Source organism: Myotis daubentonii, chromosome X, assembly GCF_963259705.1.
Source record: "Myotis daubentonii chromosome X, mMyoDau2.1, whole genome shotgun sequence".
NCBI classification, from domain to species: domain Eukaryota; kingdom Metazoa; phylum Chordata; class Mammalia; order Chiroptera; family Vespertilionidae; genus Myotis; species Myotis daubentonii.
In genome coordinates, this window is record NC_081861.1 from 29,124,896 (window position 1) to 29,147,591 (window position 22,696).

At 33.9% G+C, this 22,696-nt stretch overlaps 1 protein-coding gene across 15 annotated transcripts in view; it reads left to right on the plus strand.

Moving 5' to 3' along the window:
* MBNL3 (muscleblind like splicing regulator 3) overlaps positions 1-21,962 on the plus strand; it is a 124,361-nt gene extending 102,399 nt beyond the window's left edge. For 7 of the 15 annotated variants that reach the window (XM_059679381.1, XM_059679391.1, XM_059679379.1 and 4 more), the window contains 8 exons: positions 1,932-2,123; positions 3,178-3,414; positions 6,742-6,892; positions 8,509-8,544; positions 11,089-11,183; positions 11,984-12,039; positions 12,366-12,439; positions 14,403-21,962. In XM_059679381.1, the coding sequence (XP_059535364.1) occupies positions 1,932-2,123; positions 3,178-3,414; positions 6,742-6,892; positions 8,509-8,544; positions 11,089-11,183; positions 11,984-12,039; positions 12,366-12,384 (786 nt within the window). In that variant the 3' untranslated portion in view covers positions 12,385-12,439; positions 14,403-21,962. The remainder of the gene's footprint in view (positions 1-1,931; positions 2,124-3,177; positions 3,415-6,741; positions 6,893-8,508; positions 8,545-11,088; positions 11,184-11,983; positions 12,040-12,365; positions 12,440-14,402) is intronic. The other 8 variants (XM_059679387.1, XM_059679388.1, XM_059679389.1 and 5 more) reach the window with 8 other exon arrangements.
* Positions 21,963-22,696: the final 734 nt, after the last annotated feature.

The following is a 22,696-nucleotide window of genomic DNA, read 5'->3' on the forward strand; positions in this document are numbered from 1 at the left end:
GGTGGGGGGGGGTGGAGTGCTGTTACCCAAATCTGAACCCTTGAATGTTCAAATTCATGAAATGGAGTAGTTACCCTGGGGCAGAGATGGTAGTGAGAAAACAGAAATGTCCATTTGAAAATAAGTAAAAACCTCAGGAGTTTCTGGAAGTAGAAGAATTGCTTCTTCTAATAACAGTGTTATTGAATGAAATTTGTACTCAAGGAGGAAATTATTATAAAACATAATACTCATTTTAAAACCTAAACATGGAACAGTGTAGTATGTGGTGAAAACCTAAACATTTTTAGCAAGCCCCTTACACTTTTTAGGTAGACCTTTAATTAATTTACAGCTTATTTTCACAGTTTTTGAACTGTGGGGTATGTAACAAATTTAAGAAGGTTGAAATATAATCCAAAGAAAGCAGAAGTTAACCTAAAAAAAATTTCACCCTAAAAAGAAAGGAAAAGTTAAAGGAACTTCAGTGCTACTGTAAACAGGATGCATTGTTTCTATGTACATTAGGCTTAATTATTATTAATTGATCAGTATTTATTAGTCTTTAATGGTGTTTTTAATCTGGAAAATCCACTCAAAGGTAGATCTTTCTTTTAATTCAATAGTTTTTAAAATGTAATAATGGTTCTTCTCAGTTCTTTAAAAGGCAAAAGCAAAAAGTATCTAGGAATAGGATAGTGACTTCAGTTAGAAATTTACTATGAAAGAGAGAAAAAAAAGTACAACAAAGCATACTATTGTGTGGTTCAAATATGGAGATTTTATAATGAGATATTCTTGGTGATTTTGAGAAAATCATACATTATCAAATTGATAAAGTCTGCATTTTTGTGGAAGTATGCCTGGGTGGCTCTTTCCAAGAGATTTCTACCTCATTATAAAAGATGATATCGCATCAGCTAATTACTGGACCTTCATATCTTATTCAATAAAAAATGTGACATGTCTGTATAGTTTCTTCCATCATAGTACCTAGTTAGGCTGGATAAGCCCTTGGCTGACTGTCCACAAACTTTAAAAGCACCTTCTAGACTGTTCCATCATCTTTCCTGGTACCTGGTATTGCCCCTTTCCTCTTAAAACTCTTGTCCCCCAAGTCTTCTCTAATCACCCTAGTGAGTCTTACCAGTTTTCAGGGGGAAGGTTTTTCCCCATCCTTCCCAATGTCAAATTAGCTAATTTGATAAACTCATCTAAGTTGCAGAAGTCCTTCCTTCCAAGTTAAGTGTGGTCTACAACTTCCTATTCATCTTGTATTTCGAATTATCCCTATTAATGTGATTTAGCAGAGATTTTGGCACAGGTTGGTTGTCAGTGTAACAGTTTTATTATTTTTTTTAGTGAAAGACATAACAAGAAAGTAAGAAAGAACACGTGCTATCAGTAATACACAGTGGAACACGACAAGTTGCACAGCATGGCACTAACGACTTTATAGGAGCAGCGGTTCTCAACCTGTGGGTCGCGACCCCTTTGGTGGTCGAACGACCCTTTCACAGGGGTCGCCTAAGACCATCCTGCATATCAGATATTTACATTACGATTCATAAAAGTAGCAGGATAAAAGTAGCAGGCCGACGCTCTATCCATTGAGCCAAACCAGTCAGGGTGGGTGGCATGATTTTAAGGTAAAAAGGAAAGTGCTAAATAAAACACATTTGGAACAAAATCCATCAATGAGGTGAAATTTGGCTAACTCATGATTATCAAAATTATGTGACTCGTTTTATCAGTTTACCAATAAATTTGATACTCAAAGATATTTGTTGGTTTAAAATAACTCCTATATGAAATTAGTATAAGACTCAAAATAAATCTGAGAAACAATGACAAATTTTTATATGCTTAGCCTTTTAAAAGAATGCCTCCTTGTGTATTAATAGGAATAATCTGTTTAATTCTAACACTTTTTCTTTCTTTCAAACATACAGACTGCCTTTCCTGTGAATCCATCACTTGCACCTAATCCTACCATGGCTTTCAATCCTTACTTACCTCATCCTGGGATGGGCCTGGTTCCTGCTGAACTTTTACCAAACACACCTCTTCTGTTTTCTGGAAACCCGCCTCTCACATTGCCAGGAGCTGCTGGTCCAAAACCGATGCGTTCAGATAAACTGGAGGTATTTGTGTAGAAATATATAAATACTACATGGTTTATATTAACCTTATGCATGAAACAACAGCCTCAGAGCCTTCTGTTTTGAGTGCCTTAAATGAGTGCACCTGGGTTTTTAGCTTATAGAGTATAACATCAGAACAATGTTAATTATTTTACTACTGCAACTATACCCTTTTGTTAAGTGAATTGATTCAGTTGTACAGTAGGTTAAAGCATGTCTTAGTGTACCTGGCCACAGATGCATCTCCTTTGCTATGCACAGGAAATCTGGTGGGAATGCTGCTTCTACTCAAGCTCCAGCTTCATAGACTGGACTTGCTATGCTTGTTGATGGGTTTCTACGTGCTAGAATAATCAAACTGAAGAAAAAGGTAGTCTAGTCTATCTGCTAATGCAGAATGTAAATGAGTCTCATAGTATCTAAATATTTCCCCCATTTATATCCCTTTATGCTAAGAAAATAAAATGTAAAAGCAATTGAAACAGCTTTCTGATTTATTAAAGTCCTTCAAACATCTCAATTGTCATTCTTTATAAATTGAAATTAATAACTAGTCAATTTCTTACAAAGTCAGCTTCATTGGCAGCTTCTTAAATGCCTGACAGTGTATTATAATGGAATTTGATTGTCCACATAATGTAATTCAATCATGGCCCACAAGTCTGCTTCCAGAAAAACACATTGCTGTGTGATAAAGACTCATCTTGGACCTTAACAAAATAAATCCCTTTTGCAAATGTAGCTAATTACACTTTAGGCTGTATTAAATGGAAAATTAAAAATTGGTTTCCAACAATGCTTTTAAGCACTTTTATTTCAACGTAAGAAAAACAGACAGCTTTCCTTTGGAGAGAATGGATTTTTTTTCTAAGAATCAAAATGTTGTCTATGTTTACATCTCAGAGTGAACATGGCTTTACATTATCCTTCAGCTTTTTAGATTTTTCCTAAATAGATGGCAAAGTAATGTATACTATTGCTCTTACATTCACTGGCAAAATAAATAAAACTTAATCACCTTCTAAGTCATCAATGTGATATTTTTTTCTTTAAGGTTTGCCGAGAATTTCAGCGTGGAAATTGTACACGTGGTGAGAACGATTGTCGCTATGCTCATCCTACTGATGTTTCTATGATTGAGGCAAGTGATAATACTGTGACCATCTGCATGGATTACATCAAAGGCCGATGCTCCCGGGAGAAATGCAAGTACTTTCATCCTCCCACACACTTGCAAGCCAAACTCAAGGCAGCTCATCACCAGATGAACCACTCAGCTGCCACCGGGATGGTAAGAACAGGCCAGGACTTATGGACTATTTTGAGGGGGGGATGTAAATGATTAATATATACCTCAGCATGTCTATTGTCTTATAACCATAACCTTGGATAGTCATGAGTGGACCTTAATATGAATAGCCAAGGTTATAAGCTGGAAAAGAGAGAACCTTTTTGTTCTACTACATTCACTAAAATTTTCTAAAGGTAATTATTTAAAAAGCTTTACTGATTATTATAATCTACTGTGCTTTTTCTCCCATTTTTTAGGGAAAGATAAAATTATATAATTTAAATAGTAAATTATTTTTGAATGATTTTTTTATAGCATAACTAACCTGAGCATATGAAAAAAGGCAGCAAGTTGCTCCTCTGCCTATGAGCCACCTACATGGGGACTTTGTTAGTAATATCCGTAATGCCTTTCAAAAACAGAGGACTTGAAAGATGGGATAATAAGTAGGCTCTTGTTTCCCAAAGGTTAAGATTCTCTTTCCTTTTTGGAGGAATGGTTTTAAGGAAGCAGCCAGCCGAGGCTGGGAAGGGCATTTCTACATGGTTGGGAGAAGAGGCAAGAGAAGTTGTCCTAGCAAGTCAGTTTTGGGGAAAAATTGATTTTAGGAGCTAGGGAAAATATTTGCATACCATTCTACAGTGTGATACGTTGAGAAATAGGAATTATGATTACTTCTTTGTCACAGCTGTCAATTATTATGATAAGCTCCTTGCTATTTCTTTTTTGGCTTGGGCCTTTCCTCATATAACAGGGTGTAATAATCCAATAAAGGATAAAACCTTGAGGAACCTCATATTTCCTGGCTGTGGAAAAAAATCATCTACAGGAACCTGAAGCCCCTGACAGAGACCTTACCTTTAATAAGAGAAATACATTTATTTTCAAACCCCATATTTGTTAACAATGTTTTCCTCATAATGAGTTGAAATCTATCTTGCTATAACTGCAACTCATACTTTTTTTATTACACAAAATACGTCAACCCCTATTCCATGAGTGGTGACTCTGATCTCTTATTCTCTAAACCAGATACTTCCAACTTTTCTTGGTAGATGATGGCTTTAAGGACACAGCACTAATTTTGGACTTGCTCCACTTTCTCAATATCCCTGTTCTCTCAGAACTGAACCCATTACTTCATGAAAGATTGATCTGGAAAACATAATCTGTTAATGAATTTTTTTAATATATATTTTATTGATTTTTTACAGAGAGGAAGGGAGAGAGATAGAGAGTTAGAAACATCAATGAGAGAGAAACATTGATCAGCTGCCTCCTGCACACTCCCTACAGGGTATGTGCCCGCAACCAAGGTACATGCCCTTGACCGGAATCGAACCTGGGACCCTTTAGTCTGCAGGCTGACGCTCTATCTACTGAGCCAAACCAGTTAGGGCTGTTAATGAATGTTTTTTAAAAAAGACCTCACCACATGTTATTTATCTTAAATTCTTTTGAATGAGGGAATTTTAAACTATGAAAATAGAAGGCATCCAGAATGTTTGATGCAAAATTAAGCCTTCAATTTTTGGATTATTTCTGTTGGTGGCATACAGTTCAGAAACAGCATGGACCTACTATAAAAGAGAAAAATACAGCTGGCTCTGTAAAAGTAAAGGTTCTCATATGTGTGGAGTGTATAAAGAATGGCTTGCTTGTGCCTTTATATACTTGTCCCACATTCAGGCATGGGGCTTTCATATGTATGTGTTCATGCCTGATAATTTGAGGGTATTTGGTAAAATACACATAAATCAGCCCCAAATTTCCATGTAGAAATTTAAATATTATATAGTTGGCCTTCAATTGACTGGTACTTGTGAATGTTAATATAATATTCCTTTCTGAGTAACTGATCAGAGCAGGGTCTTAGTGGTAAAGTCAAATTGGCCCTTACGAATTTGTCTGAAATAAGATTATACAAAGGAGGCTTTCCATGAAGAAGTTTAAGCTTTCTATATGTTTAAGGATTCAGAGTAGAAATGCTTAGTGAAAAGAGATATTTTTACACTGTTCACGTTCATGTGCCTAGCTCAGGTTAACTTCATTGAAAGAAGAAGTTTGTATGCGTTTAAAAGAAAAAGACTTCATGGGTTGATGTTTAGTTTTTCCCAAAGAAAATACTGATTCCTTCAGGCCAGAAGAGGGAAGCTTTTTTCTGCCAAGGGCCATTTGGATATTTATAACATCATTCATGGGCCATACAAAGTTATCAACTTAAAAATTAGCCTGCTATATTTCTTCAAACATTTAATTAACTCACCCCTAATGCCTTGGCAGGGCCAGACCAAATGATTTAATGGGCTTTTTATGGTCCACAGGCTGGATGTTCCCCACCCCTGCTTTAGGCTTTCTTTATTCACAGAAGTAATGAGGTCACGGCATATCCCTTTTTAGTGTGTGGAATGCTAGCTACTTAGCACAATGTCCTTGTCTACTGGAGAATTTGAAGCACACCTAATTGTTGTTTCTGGGGCATGTTTTTTAAGTAATGTACAATTTGCTGAGAAAAAAATGTAATGGCAAACTTCTCCAATGAATCTGATCCAGGGACAAGTTTGACTGAGTATTATAAGCATAGTGGAATTTTGAAAGAATTGTAGACATGAAAGGAGGATTTTAAAATGCTAATACAGTTTAGAATTAGACTTTACAAGAACTGTACAAAGCAAATGGCACATACTGAAATGTGCAGCAAGCCTCTGCAAATGATAATTGATTTTGATAACTATCTGTGGTACCTGGGTGAGGTGGGTGATGGGGAAGTAATAATTAATTTGCCTGTTTTCTTACATTTTAGTTGGGAGATATACAGTTATAGAATTTGGATCTGAAGACCTGGTATAAATTGGATTTGTTTTATTGGGCTATAGTAGCAGACTCCAACTACTGATAATGTTTTTTATTGCCTATATACCATTTATCTCCTAAATCCTTATCAGAATTTTAACTGGAAAAATGTCTTTCCTGCTATACCCATTGCCTCTGCTAATCTCATTTTAATAGTAGATGAGCATGTTAATTTTAAATGCTTATTTGTTGTTAACAGCTTCCTGTCACACCCTGTCCAAATGACGAGGTCCTTTTTTATTTGCCTAAATTAGCGAAGTTGAAAAGCTTCTTTTTTTTCCTTGTATGCATTTTTCTGTTTTGAACTAAGTTGTCATTTAGTGAACTGCTTCATCTCTGCAGCTGGTTACCTTGCTCAATGGATATACTTGCAGAGGGTTCCCAGACCATACCTTATCTAACTGCTGCTTGCTTGGTTTGAGTACATTCTTTACTTTCTTCGGTACTATTTATTAATCTATCCCTCCCTCACAGGCCCTACAGCCTGGTGCATTTCAACTGATACCAAAGAGATCGGCACTTGAAAAGACTAATGGTGCCATCCCGCTCTTTAATCCCAGTGTTTTCCACTGCCAACAGGCTCTGACTAACCTGCAGCTCCCGCAGCCAGCCTTTATCCCTACAGGTGAGAACTGGGTTGTGGACACTGTGAGTATAATGATGTTGTGAGTGTATACAATGCACACCAGCTACCAAATGACTGCTATGCCAGGACTAGCAACAGGTGTGTTGACTGGAAATGAAACAGGGAAGTTACGTTTGATCTGCTAGTATATATAAAAAATTTTGTTTCTGTGATTTCTGAAAAGTAATGATGTGAAATCAAACTAGGAAACATTGTCTATATTTTTCTTTTTAACATTTCTTAATTTTTGCTTCTTATCATTGATTCACTTGGTTCAGTCTCAAATTAATTTTTTGATTCTTAGGTATAACATTCAAAGACATTGGTCTGTCCTCAAAAAAAATCTCTCCCATTTTCATCATTGCAAAAATATAAAGTCCATATATCTTCCATATACTGAAGATACTTATAATAAAACTACCCTTAAATTTATACTATAGTATAATATACAGGTAATATGTAGTATAATATAACAGGTAGTCCTAGCCTCTAATTCTTAAACCAGTTAATATTTTAAAAAATAGCAGTTTTCCTGACATACTTTCCTGACACTTTGCAGCACATTTTATCTTTTACATTCAACTACATTTAACAGCTTAACAATTTTGAACCAAATTGAATAAAAATTTTAAGCCAGAATTTTGTCCAAATATATTTATGTGGGAAAATACTTTTCTTCTGTGGTTCAGTACTTTAAGAATTAGCATATAGTCTCTTAGGAATAAATTGAAATTATGAATTACCCAGAGTACAGTAGATTTTCTTGCCAGAATTATAAATTCCCACTTTGGAAACTATTATTAAATGAAAATGATATGATTTAAAAATTAATTTATAAAGCCTTGTTAATTGTATAAACATACTAAATGCATAGAATTGTATACCTGGACTTGAAAAAGAAACCTCTTGCTTAATTGATAAATTAGTTAATACATTTTGAAAGAAGCTATTAAAAAGTTTTATCTAGTTACTAACAGTAATTTTCATGGTATCATTTAAAAAACACAATTTTCACAATTTTCAGACTTTTTATTGGATTTGAATAATTTAAAATCTAGCTTCATAAGCCAAGATATCTGAAGAACCCTGTTCCCCTTAAGTAATAACAAATTAAAAACCTTTTAGGCTGAGCCCCCTTTTGATAAAAAGCCTATTTGCCATATGTTCATAGTCAAGTCTTCAGTTACAAGGTGGAATAGGTGGTGATAATAGATAAATGCTCTAAAAAGAACTATTGGTACCAGGTACCAGATCTTGGTGCATATTTTGAAAACAATTTATGTAATAAATAAAATTATCCCTTTCATGGTTAAAGTTACTTAGAATGCATTTGTCCAAAATAAATAAAGGATGTAATTTAGGTGAGATAATCCTCTTAAAGAAAATTTAATATTCATGTTTATACCTAAGCATCCAAGAATTACTTTGATTACTTGGGGTTGTAATTTTAAAACTGGGCTGTAATTATAAGCATAGGAGATTACTTGGATTTGCATGTGCTAATTAATTAATATTGCAAAGATTATCTTTTTAGTTAAAATTATTTCTATCAGTAAAGCTTAAATAATGAAATATCTCTTTTCTTTACTTTTCACGCTTTTCTGCATGGTGTACAGGGCAAATACTGTGCATGGCACCTGCTTCAAGTATTGGTAGGTTTTGTACAAAAATTCTCAATTATTCTAATCTGAAAAAAGTGATTTTTCTGTTGTGACTATGAAAGAGCATATAACTGAATGACATGGTTAGACATTATCTGAGTATTTAAGGTTTAATGTGGTGCTGTTTCACATCTTTGTGGAATCACATTAGTCCTGCACTCTCAAGTCCTAGTTGGTTGGCCAAACACTGACCCTGCCATTGCTCTATTTTCACCCTAAAATGTATAGCCGAACTATTTTGAAACATTTCCTTATCTAGCCAGAATGGGCAGTTTTGTTCTTAGCTTTACATCTGTTACTAGGACACTATAAAATATTTAAAATGTACAATTTCTTTTTAAAAAATATATTTTATTGATTTTTTACAGAGCGGAAGGGAGAGGAATAGAGATTTAGAAACATCAATGAGAGAGAAACATCGATCAGCTGCCTCCTGCACACTCCCTACAGGATATGTGCCCGCAACCAAGGTACATGCCCTTGACCATAATCGAACCTGGGACCCTTGAGTCCGCAGGCCGACGCTCTATCCACTGAGCCAAACCGGTCAGGGCAAAATGTACAATTTCTAAAGTACAACATTTTCCTCCAAAAAAATTATCCATAAGATCTAAATTAGTCAATACTCAAATGTTTAGAAAGGATGAGTTTAGCAAAGCTAGAACATTTCTTAATGTCCTGTGATGAATTCTACAATGTTCTAGGATGAAGCACATGTTCATGGAAGCTAGACACAACAGAATAATTTCAAAGTAACACTTTGGGGGTATGTGATTTTTTAACCAGTTACACAAGATACTTTAATTAATCACCAATAAAATATGGTAACATCTCAAAACCATTTTGTACATCACTAATACAAAAGACAAGAAAGTGACTTGTCTAGAATTCCTGGGGAGTTCACAGCTCCTATAGTCCCCATATGCATCAGTAACAGACAAGGAGAAAATAGCTCTATTTGATATAGGGAGAAATTATTCCACCCCATCCTACCATCTCATATCAATTCAGTTCCTTTAATCCTTTTTGAGAGTTTGCAATGGCTTGACCTCTATCCCATTGGTCAAACAGAGTAGATGCAAAGCCCAAAAAGAACTAAGGGGTTTACTGAGATGAAAAAAAAAAAAAAAGTCGAAACAGCAACCACAGAGTAGTACAATAAAATTCACTGGCTACGGAGGTGCGGCCTCTGTTTTTGAGGGATTGGTTGTCCTCTGTAAAAATTAAAAAAAAAATATTTCCATTGATAAGAACAGGAGACCTATATGCATATGACTAGATGATCTGACTTCTGCAAGTTTGTGAAATGTGTCTTCACATTTTGTGACTCTGCTTCCCTGTCCTTTCACCTAAGAACTCTGTGTAGGAATGCAAACTGCATGCATCAATAGTGCTGCTTCCTGTAGAGTTGCTGTGCTCCCAAGGGGGGGGGGGAGGAGTGTTTTTAGAATTAACATGTTGTACAGTAAAGAATGTCTCTAAGTAATGGATAACTAGAGATAGGCATAAGGATAAGCTACAGAGTTTCTGTTAATCACCACTTGGGGTACAACTACGGTTTCTACGACATTAGATATGTTGATTTTTCTCTCTCCGGGCCATTCATTTTGTCTGTACTTTCAGAAAATCTGAATTCAATCAATGTAGATGTAAATTATTATATATGAATGCTTGCCATTCACCCATTAATTCCTTAGTTTGCTTTCCAAAATGAGCTAGAACAGAGAAAAGCACCCAAAAACTTTTTAAATGAAGTAGAAACTAGAAAAGGCAAAGAGAAAACACCCTAAAAGAGATGTTATAGCTGCTAGCCATGTAGCTGTAACATTTGCCATGAAGACAAGATTTTGTCATATATTTTCTTTAAAGTATCCCATGTGTTTGATAAATAGCCTAAGTTTCAAGGGGTTTGCCAGAGTTGTATTTAAAAACCTGAATGTGTAGGCCATTGTATTATTCATCTCTGCTCCCCTACCATATACCCGCCAACTGAACTACCATATTTTTGCATGTAGATCAGGTAAGTATACATATAACTGTCCCTTTGAACCTGCAAATCTAGTGACAGCACTCATATCTATAAATTAATGAACCCAGGCACCAATTCACAGTTCCCTACTCCCATTTTTAATGTGCAACCCAGTCACTTGTCTACTTAACTAGTTATTAATACAGATAGTCTTGGTAAAATAAGATTTTACTTTATGCAGCCAATTTAGCCATCTGGAAAGTTGGCCTTTTAATTAAAATAAAATGTGATCCTACTAAAAAACTAACTAAATGTTGAAATAATTTTGTTTTTCTCAATGTAAACTATAATTGTTTATCCCTTTTCTCTTTTTAAATCTTTCCCCATTCTGTGCTGTGTTGCTTTGCACTGACTGTGATTGCATGTTGCACCCTGGTGTATCCATGATGATGATGTCACATGGCTTGTTGCTGTGATACCTACCATGCTCCATTTCATCGTTTATGTCATGGTTGCATAAATGGTTCACCCTCCTGTGTGTTGCTTCCATGGTTTCCTACGAAAAGTGCCCATGATGCACGGTGCTACACCTACCACTGTGTCTGCAGCAACAACACCTGCCACCAGTGTTCCCTTCGCTGCAACAGCTACAGGCAATCAGGTTTGGCAATTTACTTCACCTAGATAACTATGGTGTGAAACGGTATATGCTTTTTGAATTGGTGAGAGACATTGGTCCATATTCTTGTGTTTGCCAAGTAGTCGTTACATTTAGAGTTTTTATTTTTGTGTTTATTATAGAGCAGTGATTTTCAATCTGTGTGCTGCAGAACAGTGGTGTGCTATAAGAATTTTTAAAACATGCAATACCTGACTATTTAGTCAGGGGCACTGACCTCTTTTCACTCAGATCATCAAATAAAAAAATGACAACGGCCAACACAACAATGTGTGAATGAGTTAAAATTATATATTTTTTGTCAGATTAGCAAAAAATATATTTTTGTTGTGCTGCAGAATTTTCATAGTTTATGTGTGCCATGAGATGAATAAGGTTGAAAATCTCTGTCCTAGAGGTGTGTATCTGCTTTGCTACTGATCCTGAGATGAGCAGTTATCTCATTTTCAATAAGTTACCATATGTCTCTCTTGATATGTTATATATACAATTGTTGCTACCACACCAATCCTTAAATGTATATACTAAATATTTCCTAAACACTTTTTCATTGCTCAAGAGGTGAATTTGTTTTATTTTACTACCATTTTTGGTTATTGTGTTTAAATGTTCACTAAATACAATCATCATTTCGACCTTCATATCTTCTGAAAAGAAAGCAAGTTAATACATTTATTTCTAAGGCACAGATATCCCTATAATTATATAATAATTATGTCAGAAATTTCTCCTCATACTGACGTTAAATGTGCTTGTGTTGTTTTGATTTTCATTTGCTTTAGGTATTTACAAGCAGAGTCACAAGGAAAATTATAAATTTGGGGGGAGTCTTGAAACTGTAAGGAGATACAAACAATAGTTATTGTGCAATGTTATGGCCGTTTTGCCTTATTAAAGTGGGAATCATGCTTCATGACTGCAAGTTCCACTGCTGTTTTAATTATAAGTATGATAACCATATAGCACACAAAGCATTAATTAATTGGGGAAATAAATCACATTCTAATCTGTGCTTTGCAAAATTAATTATTAGTAGATATCATTAATATTGTCTAAATTTTTCTGTGACATGATTATGGTATTGATTACCATGTCCAAGCAGTGAACAAAATAAATGGAATCCTCTCAAGAAACTATTTTAATCTAAAATCTCTTTTACTATAGATACCAGCATTATCAATAGATGAACTGAACAGTAGCATGTTTGTTTCACAGATGTAGAAGTTACCAATAGAACAGTAAGTTTCTTTGAGTATTAATATAAATAATATTTATAGCTTATATTTTTATTTACACAATTGCATTTGCTAATGCTCTGGTAAATACTTTCACTAATAGGCATTGCTTATAACTTAGAGCTTGATTTAAAGCATTCTAAATTTTCCAAATTGAAATGTAGATAGCAAATATGCATTTTTTATATAAAAATGACAGCTGGTATTGTATTTTCCCAATGAGCTTACAAATTCTGAAATATTTTCCTACTAAAGGGGTATAATTTGTTAGCCAAAGACAGAGTTCACCTTTCAATTTTAATTCTTTTCAACTTTTCTAGCTTCTTTTAAAAATTAAATTTAAGCAAAATAATTTTGTCACAAATTGACTGAGATAATTATCTTAAAGACAGTAAGTAAGAGGGGGTAAGAATTCAACCAAAGGACTTGTATGCATGCATATGAGCATAACCAATGGACATAGACAGTAGGGAGGTAGGGGGTGGGGGCAGCCAGGGAGAGGTCAATAGGTGAAAAAGGAGACCTATGTAATACTTTAAACAATAAAGAATTTTCTAAAAAGACAATAAGTAATATGCCTCTCCTATGTCATTTTAGAAAATAGTGTTTTTACAGTCTGCCATTTTGCATTGCCTCCCATGTAAGTCTACCAGAATTTCCCTAGCTGTTTTGAATTTTGAGTGACATAATTTAGTACTTTAATCAGTAGTTCCATTCAAATCATGGTTTTTTTTGTATGTAATTTTTGTTGCTGCTGTTGGATTTTTACCCCCTTAACCTTTGATGCCCTCTGTCTGGTTCAAACCTTGTAATAGCACACACTTAATTTGAGCAATTGTTCACTTGGTACATGTGACCTTTGAAGCCACTTAAGACTCTTAGGTATTTTAATTAATTAATTATAGGGACTTATTAAAAAAGTATATCAATTCTGAATTGCATACATTAGTCTTTGAAATTCTCACAACCAGAGTGTGTCATTTGGTTGAAGAAGGCAACAGTCCTATTCTCTTAGTGGGCTGGTTCCTCAGAACCTGGCTAGCATTTCTTTCCTGCTGAGAACACCCATGCCCAGAGCATGTAGCTGACTGTACATTAGATAAATAGGTCCCTTCAATCATAAGAAATGTTTTTTAAAGATACCTTTGAGTATATGGAGTAATTGAAGTAGCTGTGAATTGTAATAGTTTTCAGTGGTATCATTTGGGATAGTGGCAACTTGGGAATAGCACCAAATATGAGACTGTGGGTTTTGTGAACACTTCCCTGATTCTCATGGGCTGCTTCACATAAAGATAAACAAAGGTTGTCAAATTAACTTCCTAACAGAACATGTTTGGAAATAGTGATTCCTTTTCCTTTGATTCCATTAGAAAATGTACAGGGATTTGGCATACCATAATCACTTTAATATGTAACATGTTGAAAATTTCTCCAAAGTTTAAAAGATGTAATTTTGTAAAATACTATATAGTACCTAGATTTTATATTTATTCTCCAATACATTCAGCTAAAATGTTTAAAGTTTATTTAATATTTGCATATTTTGAATGATTGGAATCAAATTTTTTTTTCTATTTTCCAAGTACAGTTGACATTCAATATTACTTTATATTAGTTTCAGGTGTAAGCATGATTTTTCAATATGCTTGTTGGAGGAAGTGGATGGATGAGTGGATGCTCGTCAAAAGGCTTGGCACTGTGTAGATAATGCATTAAACAATTGAACTCATCTCTGTTAACTTAGGGCAACTCTGTGCATTAGCACTCAATGAGAACCATACACTTTAGAGATGAATCTTTAGAGACCATCTCCAACAGCCCCATTTTTACAGATATTGAATATGAAATTCAGAGTGGGGAATATCATGGTATAGTTCACATAAAGAACTAGAACAAGAACAAAGTATCCTAACTTCTGCTTCAATAACCCTTAAATATCTCTCACTCTCTTTTTCCATTTCAGTTGAAATTCTGAACAACAGAGTTATGGAGTATCAGAATCTTTCCATGAGAACCTCCATATGGCCTTTCTATATGTAGTATTGTACGTCCTCTTCTACCAACACAACAATAAGCATGATGCAGTCAATATACTAAACAAACAAAAATACCAGCCAACAAATTAAAAAGAAAGCATTAAACAATCAATGGAGATGTCAAAACAAAACATGAATAGAAAATGAACTACCATCTATCTTATTTGAATTATTAGGTAGAACACTACTATAAAATTTTGTAATTTGTCACACTGTTCTTTGTGATTTACTAATAACTATTAGGCTGAGTATATCTTCACAGTGGATTTTTGGCTTACTGTGCATTCTTGGTGGGTACTGTTCATCTGTTTTGAAGTGCTGTTACCTTACTCTTTTGTTTACACAGTAGCCTATTAGGTTGATTTAAAAGGTAAAAATTATACCAAAATACCATTTTCCTCATTAATGTATTGTACTGTATTGTGGTATATTGTGTTGTGTTCGATTTTTACATACTACAGAGTTTTGCTGTAATATCTGTGGTCTTTGGTTTCAACTAAAATGTTACTGATGGGAAACAGAAATATGTGTGCTTAAAAAATATGACAGGTTAATGTTAATATGCTTTCTCTGTTTAGAATATTTCTGTAGGTTTCTTGGAGCAGACATTTTAAAGGCCTTACTTTTGAGTGTTCACAAAACCTGTTCATAAACATGCATGTGAATAATTTATACCTGCAGATCTGACCTTGCATAATATGATCACATTAGTACATTATTTGTGAGAGAGACATAATTACCTGCAAAAAAACAAACAAAACAAAACAAGAGAAACAGGGAACTGCTTAAAACATTAACCCCTAATTTCACTCTTTAAATGGCTTATAAAACTAGAATTTACCTTTAAATGAATCTTTCAGCATTTATACTAAAAAATATGTAAAGTGCCCATTACATGTTTTATGGTTCAAGGATCCTATCTCCTAGGTTGATTGTCTAAAACAGCCATTTGTTATCTTCAGTTGAAAAATTGGTACTTGGAGACTTAAATATATGCTAATTACAGGTAATAAATTAAACGGGGATATGGGGACATGGAGATACTTTTTACACATTGGAGAAAAGCCTGTAAAAATCATTGGATTGCTACCTTTTACACAAGAGCCATTTCTGCATGCAAATGTCTTATACTCTTTATAATAAGTAAGGTGCAATCTAGCAAAAGTCTGTCAGGGTGAAAGAGAATTAGTTCCAAGTGAGGCCTTTTCTCCCCAAATGGACAATCTTTTCTATTGATCACAGTTGGAACCTGAGTATAGGATTAGAGAAATGGCAGGGGTGGGAAGGACGATGGAAAGACATTTAAAATTATTCTTTGATTTATTTAAAAGTTCTAGGAAGGATGTCCACAGTTGGCTAGTTCAGCTGAGTTTTCAGTTTTATTAAACACTTCAGTGAAGTAGCAGTAGCCTGTGATATATGTTAAGTGTTGTTTTCCCCAAACTTTATTAGCAAGAGTCTCTCTCATGAAAACCAATATTGATTTGGATTCGTTTGTTTTTATATGTATTTGAAAATTATAACAGAGAGGTGTTTAAGACCCTTTGGATGAGACAGAGTGGCTGCACTCCACAGACCTGAACTGAATTCACATTACTAATTTTTATGAATTAAATTTATAACCAAGTAAAATAGTAATTAATTCCTGTTATATGATATGCCTCATCCACCTTACTTATTAAAGTTACTATTATTATACAGTAGTGGAACCATATGATATTTTACATCAACTTAGATTTAATGTTTTCTAGTTCATAAAAATGACAAAGAAAATCTGATTTAGGATACCTTAAGCAGGCTAGTAGTGTTTGAATCACAGATCAATGGAGTTGGTAAAACCTTTTCACAGAAGATGAAACTGAGGCCCAGGGCATCTCATTGGCCATTACTGTGCTCAGTTGGGCACAGTCGGACACCAATATCTCCAGGCTCCCAGTTGTTCCTCTGTTTCACATCGTTTGTACTTCAGGACATTTGAGGCTCCATCCCAAAGCTGATCAAATTGGCTCAGAATACAAAAGAGCAAAATTAGCTCTTTAATAGTTGATATCCTGTTGATCTTAATTATCAATCCAAATCATGATCATCAGTGATATCTAAATGGTATTGCTTATATGGAGCCATCGCCATTTATTTACAGTATTGCCTGGAGTTAAAGAACAAGAGGTGTTCTGACTTTTACCTATTGATTCTCTGAACCACTTAATTTCTATTTTCTCAAATCTTAACATTGATAGAGAAGAAAGTAGAGTACACCTTTGTGAAATTGCATGTGTTTGGAACTGAGTTTTGTTAAACCTATGTCAGTGCCTCCCCAGAAGGGTAGATCTGATCACAGGACTCCAGGAAGGATGCACCTAAGCTAGTCTGGATGTATTCCTAAAGGGGATAGAGATGTTTCAGGGTAAAATGAACTTTTTTGTGTAGTTTGATATTTTTGATGCAACATGCTGTCTCATTTAACTTTTTAAACTTCTGATGAAGATGTGCATAGACAGCAAACCTAGAGTACAGTTGTTTTCATGTTGCTTTAAGCACTGGACGACATTAATAAAGACTTATATTTTAGTAAGAGGTTTGGTGAGAAATATTCAGGGTAGTTGAATTTTGGGTGCCACAATTATTTTGTTGTTGGCATTTTAAAAATTGTTTTATAAATGAATTTAAAGAAAGAAAAGTCAAAGCACTAAAGTTTTGATACATGTGCAAAAGAATTTTGGCATGATACTATTTTAAGATAACATGTTTTAAATTAGTTGTGCAATGACTTGTGCAACATCTTTATTCAAGAAAAGAAAAGAAGATTAGTCATTAGACTATAAATTTTCAGATAAAAAGAGAAGTCACAAAATTAATCAGTGACTCTAAACAGTAATTTACTGAATGAATTGTATATATAAAATTCTAATCAGTTGTGATTCTTAGGTAAGATTTTATAAGCTTTGTAATTTACAAGGGCCTCTATTTTTAATTATCCAAAATTGTGTTTGTTCATTTCTCTCAGCCTTTTGCAAAAATATGCAAGAGTGCTGACACTTGGACAAAATAAGTCATGTATACAGATAAAATAATCTAAAAGTTATCTTTTAAGAGGGTTTTAGTAGTAATTTTTATAAAAAGCACTGTGACCATAAGTATAATTTAAAGAGAGATTAAGATTACATCAAAATTAAATGGATTCATAAAATTGGTATTTAAATACAGTATTTTCTTTTGCAATCGGAGCATGACTCTGTAACCAGCTATTGCATTTTATTTCACTTGTCTAGATTAGTCTTTAATTTGTAGTTGATTGTGATGTGAAAAGCCATCTTCTCCCTAGTCCATCAATCTTCTCCATCCATTTTTTAACATGTTTTAAAGTACTTTGATTTTGCCGGAAGTGTTGTCCTATATCAGTGGGCTGTGTTCACTAGTTGGTAGCCTCACCAGCTCTCAAATTGGGAAAAAGCAAGTACCTCCTCACTACCATCAGTAGGAACCAAATAAAATTAACCTTTACAACGTGAATCAGTTTTTAATAGCCTGTCCAGTAAGCATAGTAATGCCTGAATAAGGAAAACATTGACATTAAATCGTATTAAGTAATATGTAAAGAAGGCCCATTGCTACTTGGAATGTTATTGGGTTCCCTTACCATGCCTTTGGAGCGAGTAGATGAGGATGCTCTTAGGTAAATGCAGCCACAAAGTTTTCGAGTTATTGTAATCTGTAGGATAGGCTGTTTTGCACAGAACTATTATAAACTGGAATCCTCTTTTATTTTTTAACTCTTCTACATTTCACACACATTGAAATAGAAATAGGGAAATATGATTTCCCAATTCTGTTGAATAGATTTAGAGAGATAGTGGCCTATTTTTTAATTTTACCAGTGCCTGTTAAAAGTAATAGAATAAATAGTATGTAAAAGGGTATAACTTTTTTACAAATTTAGTTGATAACCTAATCAAACTGTAAATATAATGACAAATTAAGGTTCTTAGCACCAGCTCACTAATTGGTGCCATGTTTTCATTTTTCTTGTTAGTTTTTAAGGTTTTGATTTTATTACTTTTTATATCACTAAGTGACTAATGAATTTACTTTTGAAGGAGAATTAGAGAAAGTTTAAGATTTTACTACATGTGTTCAACCTTCTTAGATAGGTTCTAAACTGACACTGAAGCATAACAAGATATAGATTATAATCCATAACTATTCTTTACAGTTCACAGTTTAAGAACAAACTTTATATACAAATAATAATTTTAACTAATTATATTTAGTTGCTTTAGCAACAAAACTACAACATGGCTACCTTTAGACACCTTTTTGGTGAAAATTTTATTTGTAAACTATACATGGTTTTTGACAGTATGAGCATGTAGAAGATACATCTCAAATCTCAGAAAATATATATGGTTGATTTTCTTTTTGTCCAAAATTCCCATTTGAAAGCTGAATTTGTGTCCTTGTGTGACTTTTTTTTTATCAAAAAGTTTACAAGTTGTGGATTCTAAAATCAAGCTTTATAGCTTATAGAATTTGTTGTGTGTGTAGGGTTTTATTCCACAGTATTCGGACTTCAAAACAAAATTGTGGTATTTATGTTACCTGACCTTTTTTCATAACTTCATTTATTTAAAAGTATTCAAGTGGCATAGCTGTAACTGCAGAAATTCTCTTTTCTGGAATTACATACTTACACAAATATATCCAAATGAGGATTAAAGAATGATAAAAGCATACTATTAAATTAATTCACTTGCAAAAACATGCATAAAGATACTGTGGAATGACCCCCTTAACAGTGTTGAAGAGACATATGCTGCAGTTAACGGACTGCCTCAGTTAGGGTGCGAATGTGTGAGACACACCTTTTTTGCACTTATGTACATAGTCCATGAAAGCAATCCTTGGAGGTTTTTTTTAAATATAAGAAGTCTGTGAGAATAGTGGAAAAGTTAGTAAGAGAGAGTTACTTCTAAGGCTTTGAGAGGGAGAGATGTTGCTTTGCTGTTGTGAAGGTTTTCTAGTTTGCTACAGCTGACCAAAAGAGTAGACTGGTAGCAGGTAGCAGCTCAACTTCAGCTAGCAGCACTGAACAAGAGTTAAAGTACTTCACCTTTTAGCAAGATCACTAGCAGAAATTGTTTGCTTTTAAAATTAATCCTCACTGTAAACACACACACACACACACCAGGCAGGTTTCTAGCTATTCATCCCCACCCCCCCAATGGTTGCAAGTAGTGAAATACCCTGTAAATTCCAAACTGGATATTCTCATTATGATCAAATTAGATTACATCTTTCACATAAAATTATCAATTGGTATATATATATATATATATATATATATATATATATATATATATATATATATATATAAACTAATATCTATTTAAGTGACAATCAATAGTTAACATCTACCACTAATTCCCCTTTAAGATCCAGGACCCAAAACCAAATTGGCAACCATCGAAAGATTTAATTTAACAGTTAAGTAGGGCCAGTATGCGGCATTTCATTCACTTCAACAAAGGAAAAAATGCTCCTGGTACAACTTTATAAATTGCTTTATTTGCCTTATACCTGATCAGTGGAAGCTGTTTTCTGACTTAACCTTTACCAAATTAGAAAGTACTCCATTGTGCCACTTCAGCCTCACACTGTTTTAACTAAACAGGAGAGAATCAGCAAAAAGCTTACATACATAGGAGCTGGCAAAGAATTTTTCAATCAAACTATCTTTGCCAATTTTAGCTCCCACATCATATCCAGATCACCATTTAATATTTTGTTGCCTCTAAGCAATGAGGTCCAGAAAAGGTCGAGGTTATAAAGGATTAAGGAGAGATCACCACAGGTACTTTGAGTCCTTCACATCTTGGGACTTGTTGCCCTTGCCCTAGAGAAGGAGCCCATCCTGGGGGTGAGGGAGTTATTAATATTGCTACCCATTTTGATAGTTCTCACAGGGACAGGAAAATAAGCCAAAGCTAGAAAGCAATCCAAGCCTTACAGTTGTCCAATAACTCAGGGCCAGTTGATTAGAAATCTATTTTTGTCCCTTCAGCCCATATCCTTAGAGTCAACCTATAACTAACAGCCTGACTATCTGACCAGCATTTTCATGATATAAAATGTAAGCATTCACTTATTCAGCATTTAAGAACTTCAACTTCAACCTTATCACCAACATATTTTCCAACATTTCCTTGTGAGTGTATAGCCACAAGAATATATTTTCATGAAGTCAATAGAAATATAGTAATATTTTCAGTCAGGAAAAACAATCAATGAAATAGTAAGAATGAACCTAGAAACATCACAAAAGATACCCAATTAACTTCTGGCATGTTGTGCCTGATGACAGCCACTGAGTCACACTCTTTGGCACTTAAACAGAGTAGCTGTGTTTAAACAAGTAAAAGTAGAGAATGAAGTCTAACAGAATGTGAATAACTTGAGGCCAAAAGAGGACCTCTGTCATTAAGACTGGGAAAAGGTTTAGTTGGCTAATTCATATACTTTCCAGCCTCTCTACTTGTCCTTGCCTGGAAGAGAACTACCCATTTAATAATCTGAAACAGGATTATTCCAGAGAAATGTTAACTTTAAGTAGAACCCATCCTCAATTATAGTGCTAGACCTAAAAGAAAAATAATGTATCACTTTGAAGTAAATCACAGCTATTCGCAGATATTGCAAAAATCCTCACTACTCATCTTCTACATCACATTTTACTTTAATAACATAAATACCTCTGTAACAAGACCTAAAAGTAACCCAGTTTTAAGCAGTGCTCTTTTACCCCCCAAACACACAACCTAAATGTTTGTCTGTCATAGAACTGCATGATTTCAAAGTTTTATTTCTGTATACTGATGCTATTTTTTTAGTGATGAAAACCCAATTATTTTGTTGCTGGCTTTTGTGTCTAGTGGTTGAGAGAATGATATAACTATCATATCATTGGATTCTGGAGTTGCCCCTTTCAAAATAAATTTCCCTTTATTGCTTTTGCTGCTGCTTTATTAGAAAATGAACTTTTATTATTATGTCCACTAATTACAATATTTTAAATTAAGATATTTTAATATGTTCTTAAATGCATTTTTGAGGGCCAACTCTCCACATTTTTATAACAACAATCCAGTATAATGTAGAAAATGGAAACATGTATTTTGGGCAGAAAATATCAATTTAAAAGTACCTATAGATAAGAAAATTATTAGCCCTGTGCAACAATTACAGATTTTGACCAACATTTCAAAAATATAAACGTCCCATAATATTTTAGGTCATAATGTGAGCTAAGATGCAATAGCTCATTCTCTCAACTGCTATCAATAGGGCACCTAGATGCTTTGATTTTTATGTGTTTTTTTCAAGTTTTAGTGCTGAACTGCTTTTTGTGTTTAAAAGTGTGCATTATACAACTCATTTTAGTATGCTATTTCTATGTTCATTTTTTTTGGTCTTTTAATAAAATGTTAAATTTCTTGGTTATGTCTTTTTTTATGAATCCATATCCACATGTTAGGGGTTCACTTAAAAGCTATTCATGTTCTAGCATATTAATCCTCATATTTAGTAATACTAATGTAAAATTTAAGTTTGTAATTTGGTTCAATGTTATATTTCATACATATAATAAATTTATTTCACAATATAACTTCAGTATTTTGAATTATATAATCATACATTGTATTAGATGTATTATTCCTATGATAGTGAAGTTACTAACCCCATAAAGATATACTTATATTTTAAAAGAAAATTTAAAATTTTGAGATAATGTTTATTGGTTTCTATTCCATTTCAAAAATTGAGGCATATTCTAAGATATATTATTAGAAGTTTTGTAATTTCCAGTTATTCCTTTCTACCCTTCATCTTTAACATAATATATGAAACCAGTGCTGTTCATTTTATTCTCTACAAGATGGACATCAATGGTTTCATAACAATGAGATGCATAGATTTTTTTCATTAAAATGTTTTCTCTCACTTAAAATTGGTTTTGTCCAAAAAATAGCACAGGAATGAAAGGATAATTATGTTAGGTTTTTAAGAAAGCAAAATGTAATTTGGTAATACTTTATTCTGTCAGGTTTCTAAATACTTAAAAACACTAATTGTGAACTTCTCATTGGCCACCATTTGGTATTGGGGCTGATGGAAAACTGTGGTGAAGAGCCTGTGGATGAGAGGTTGTGACAGAATAAAGTATTAT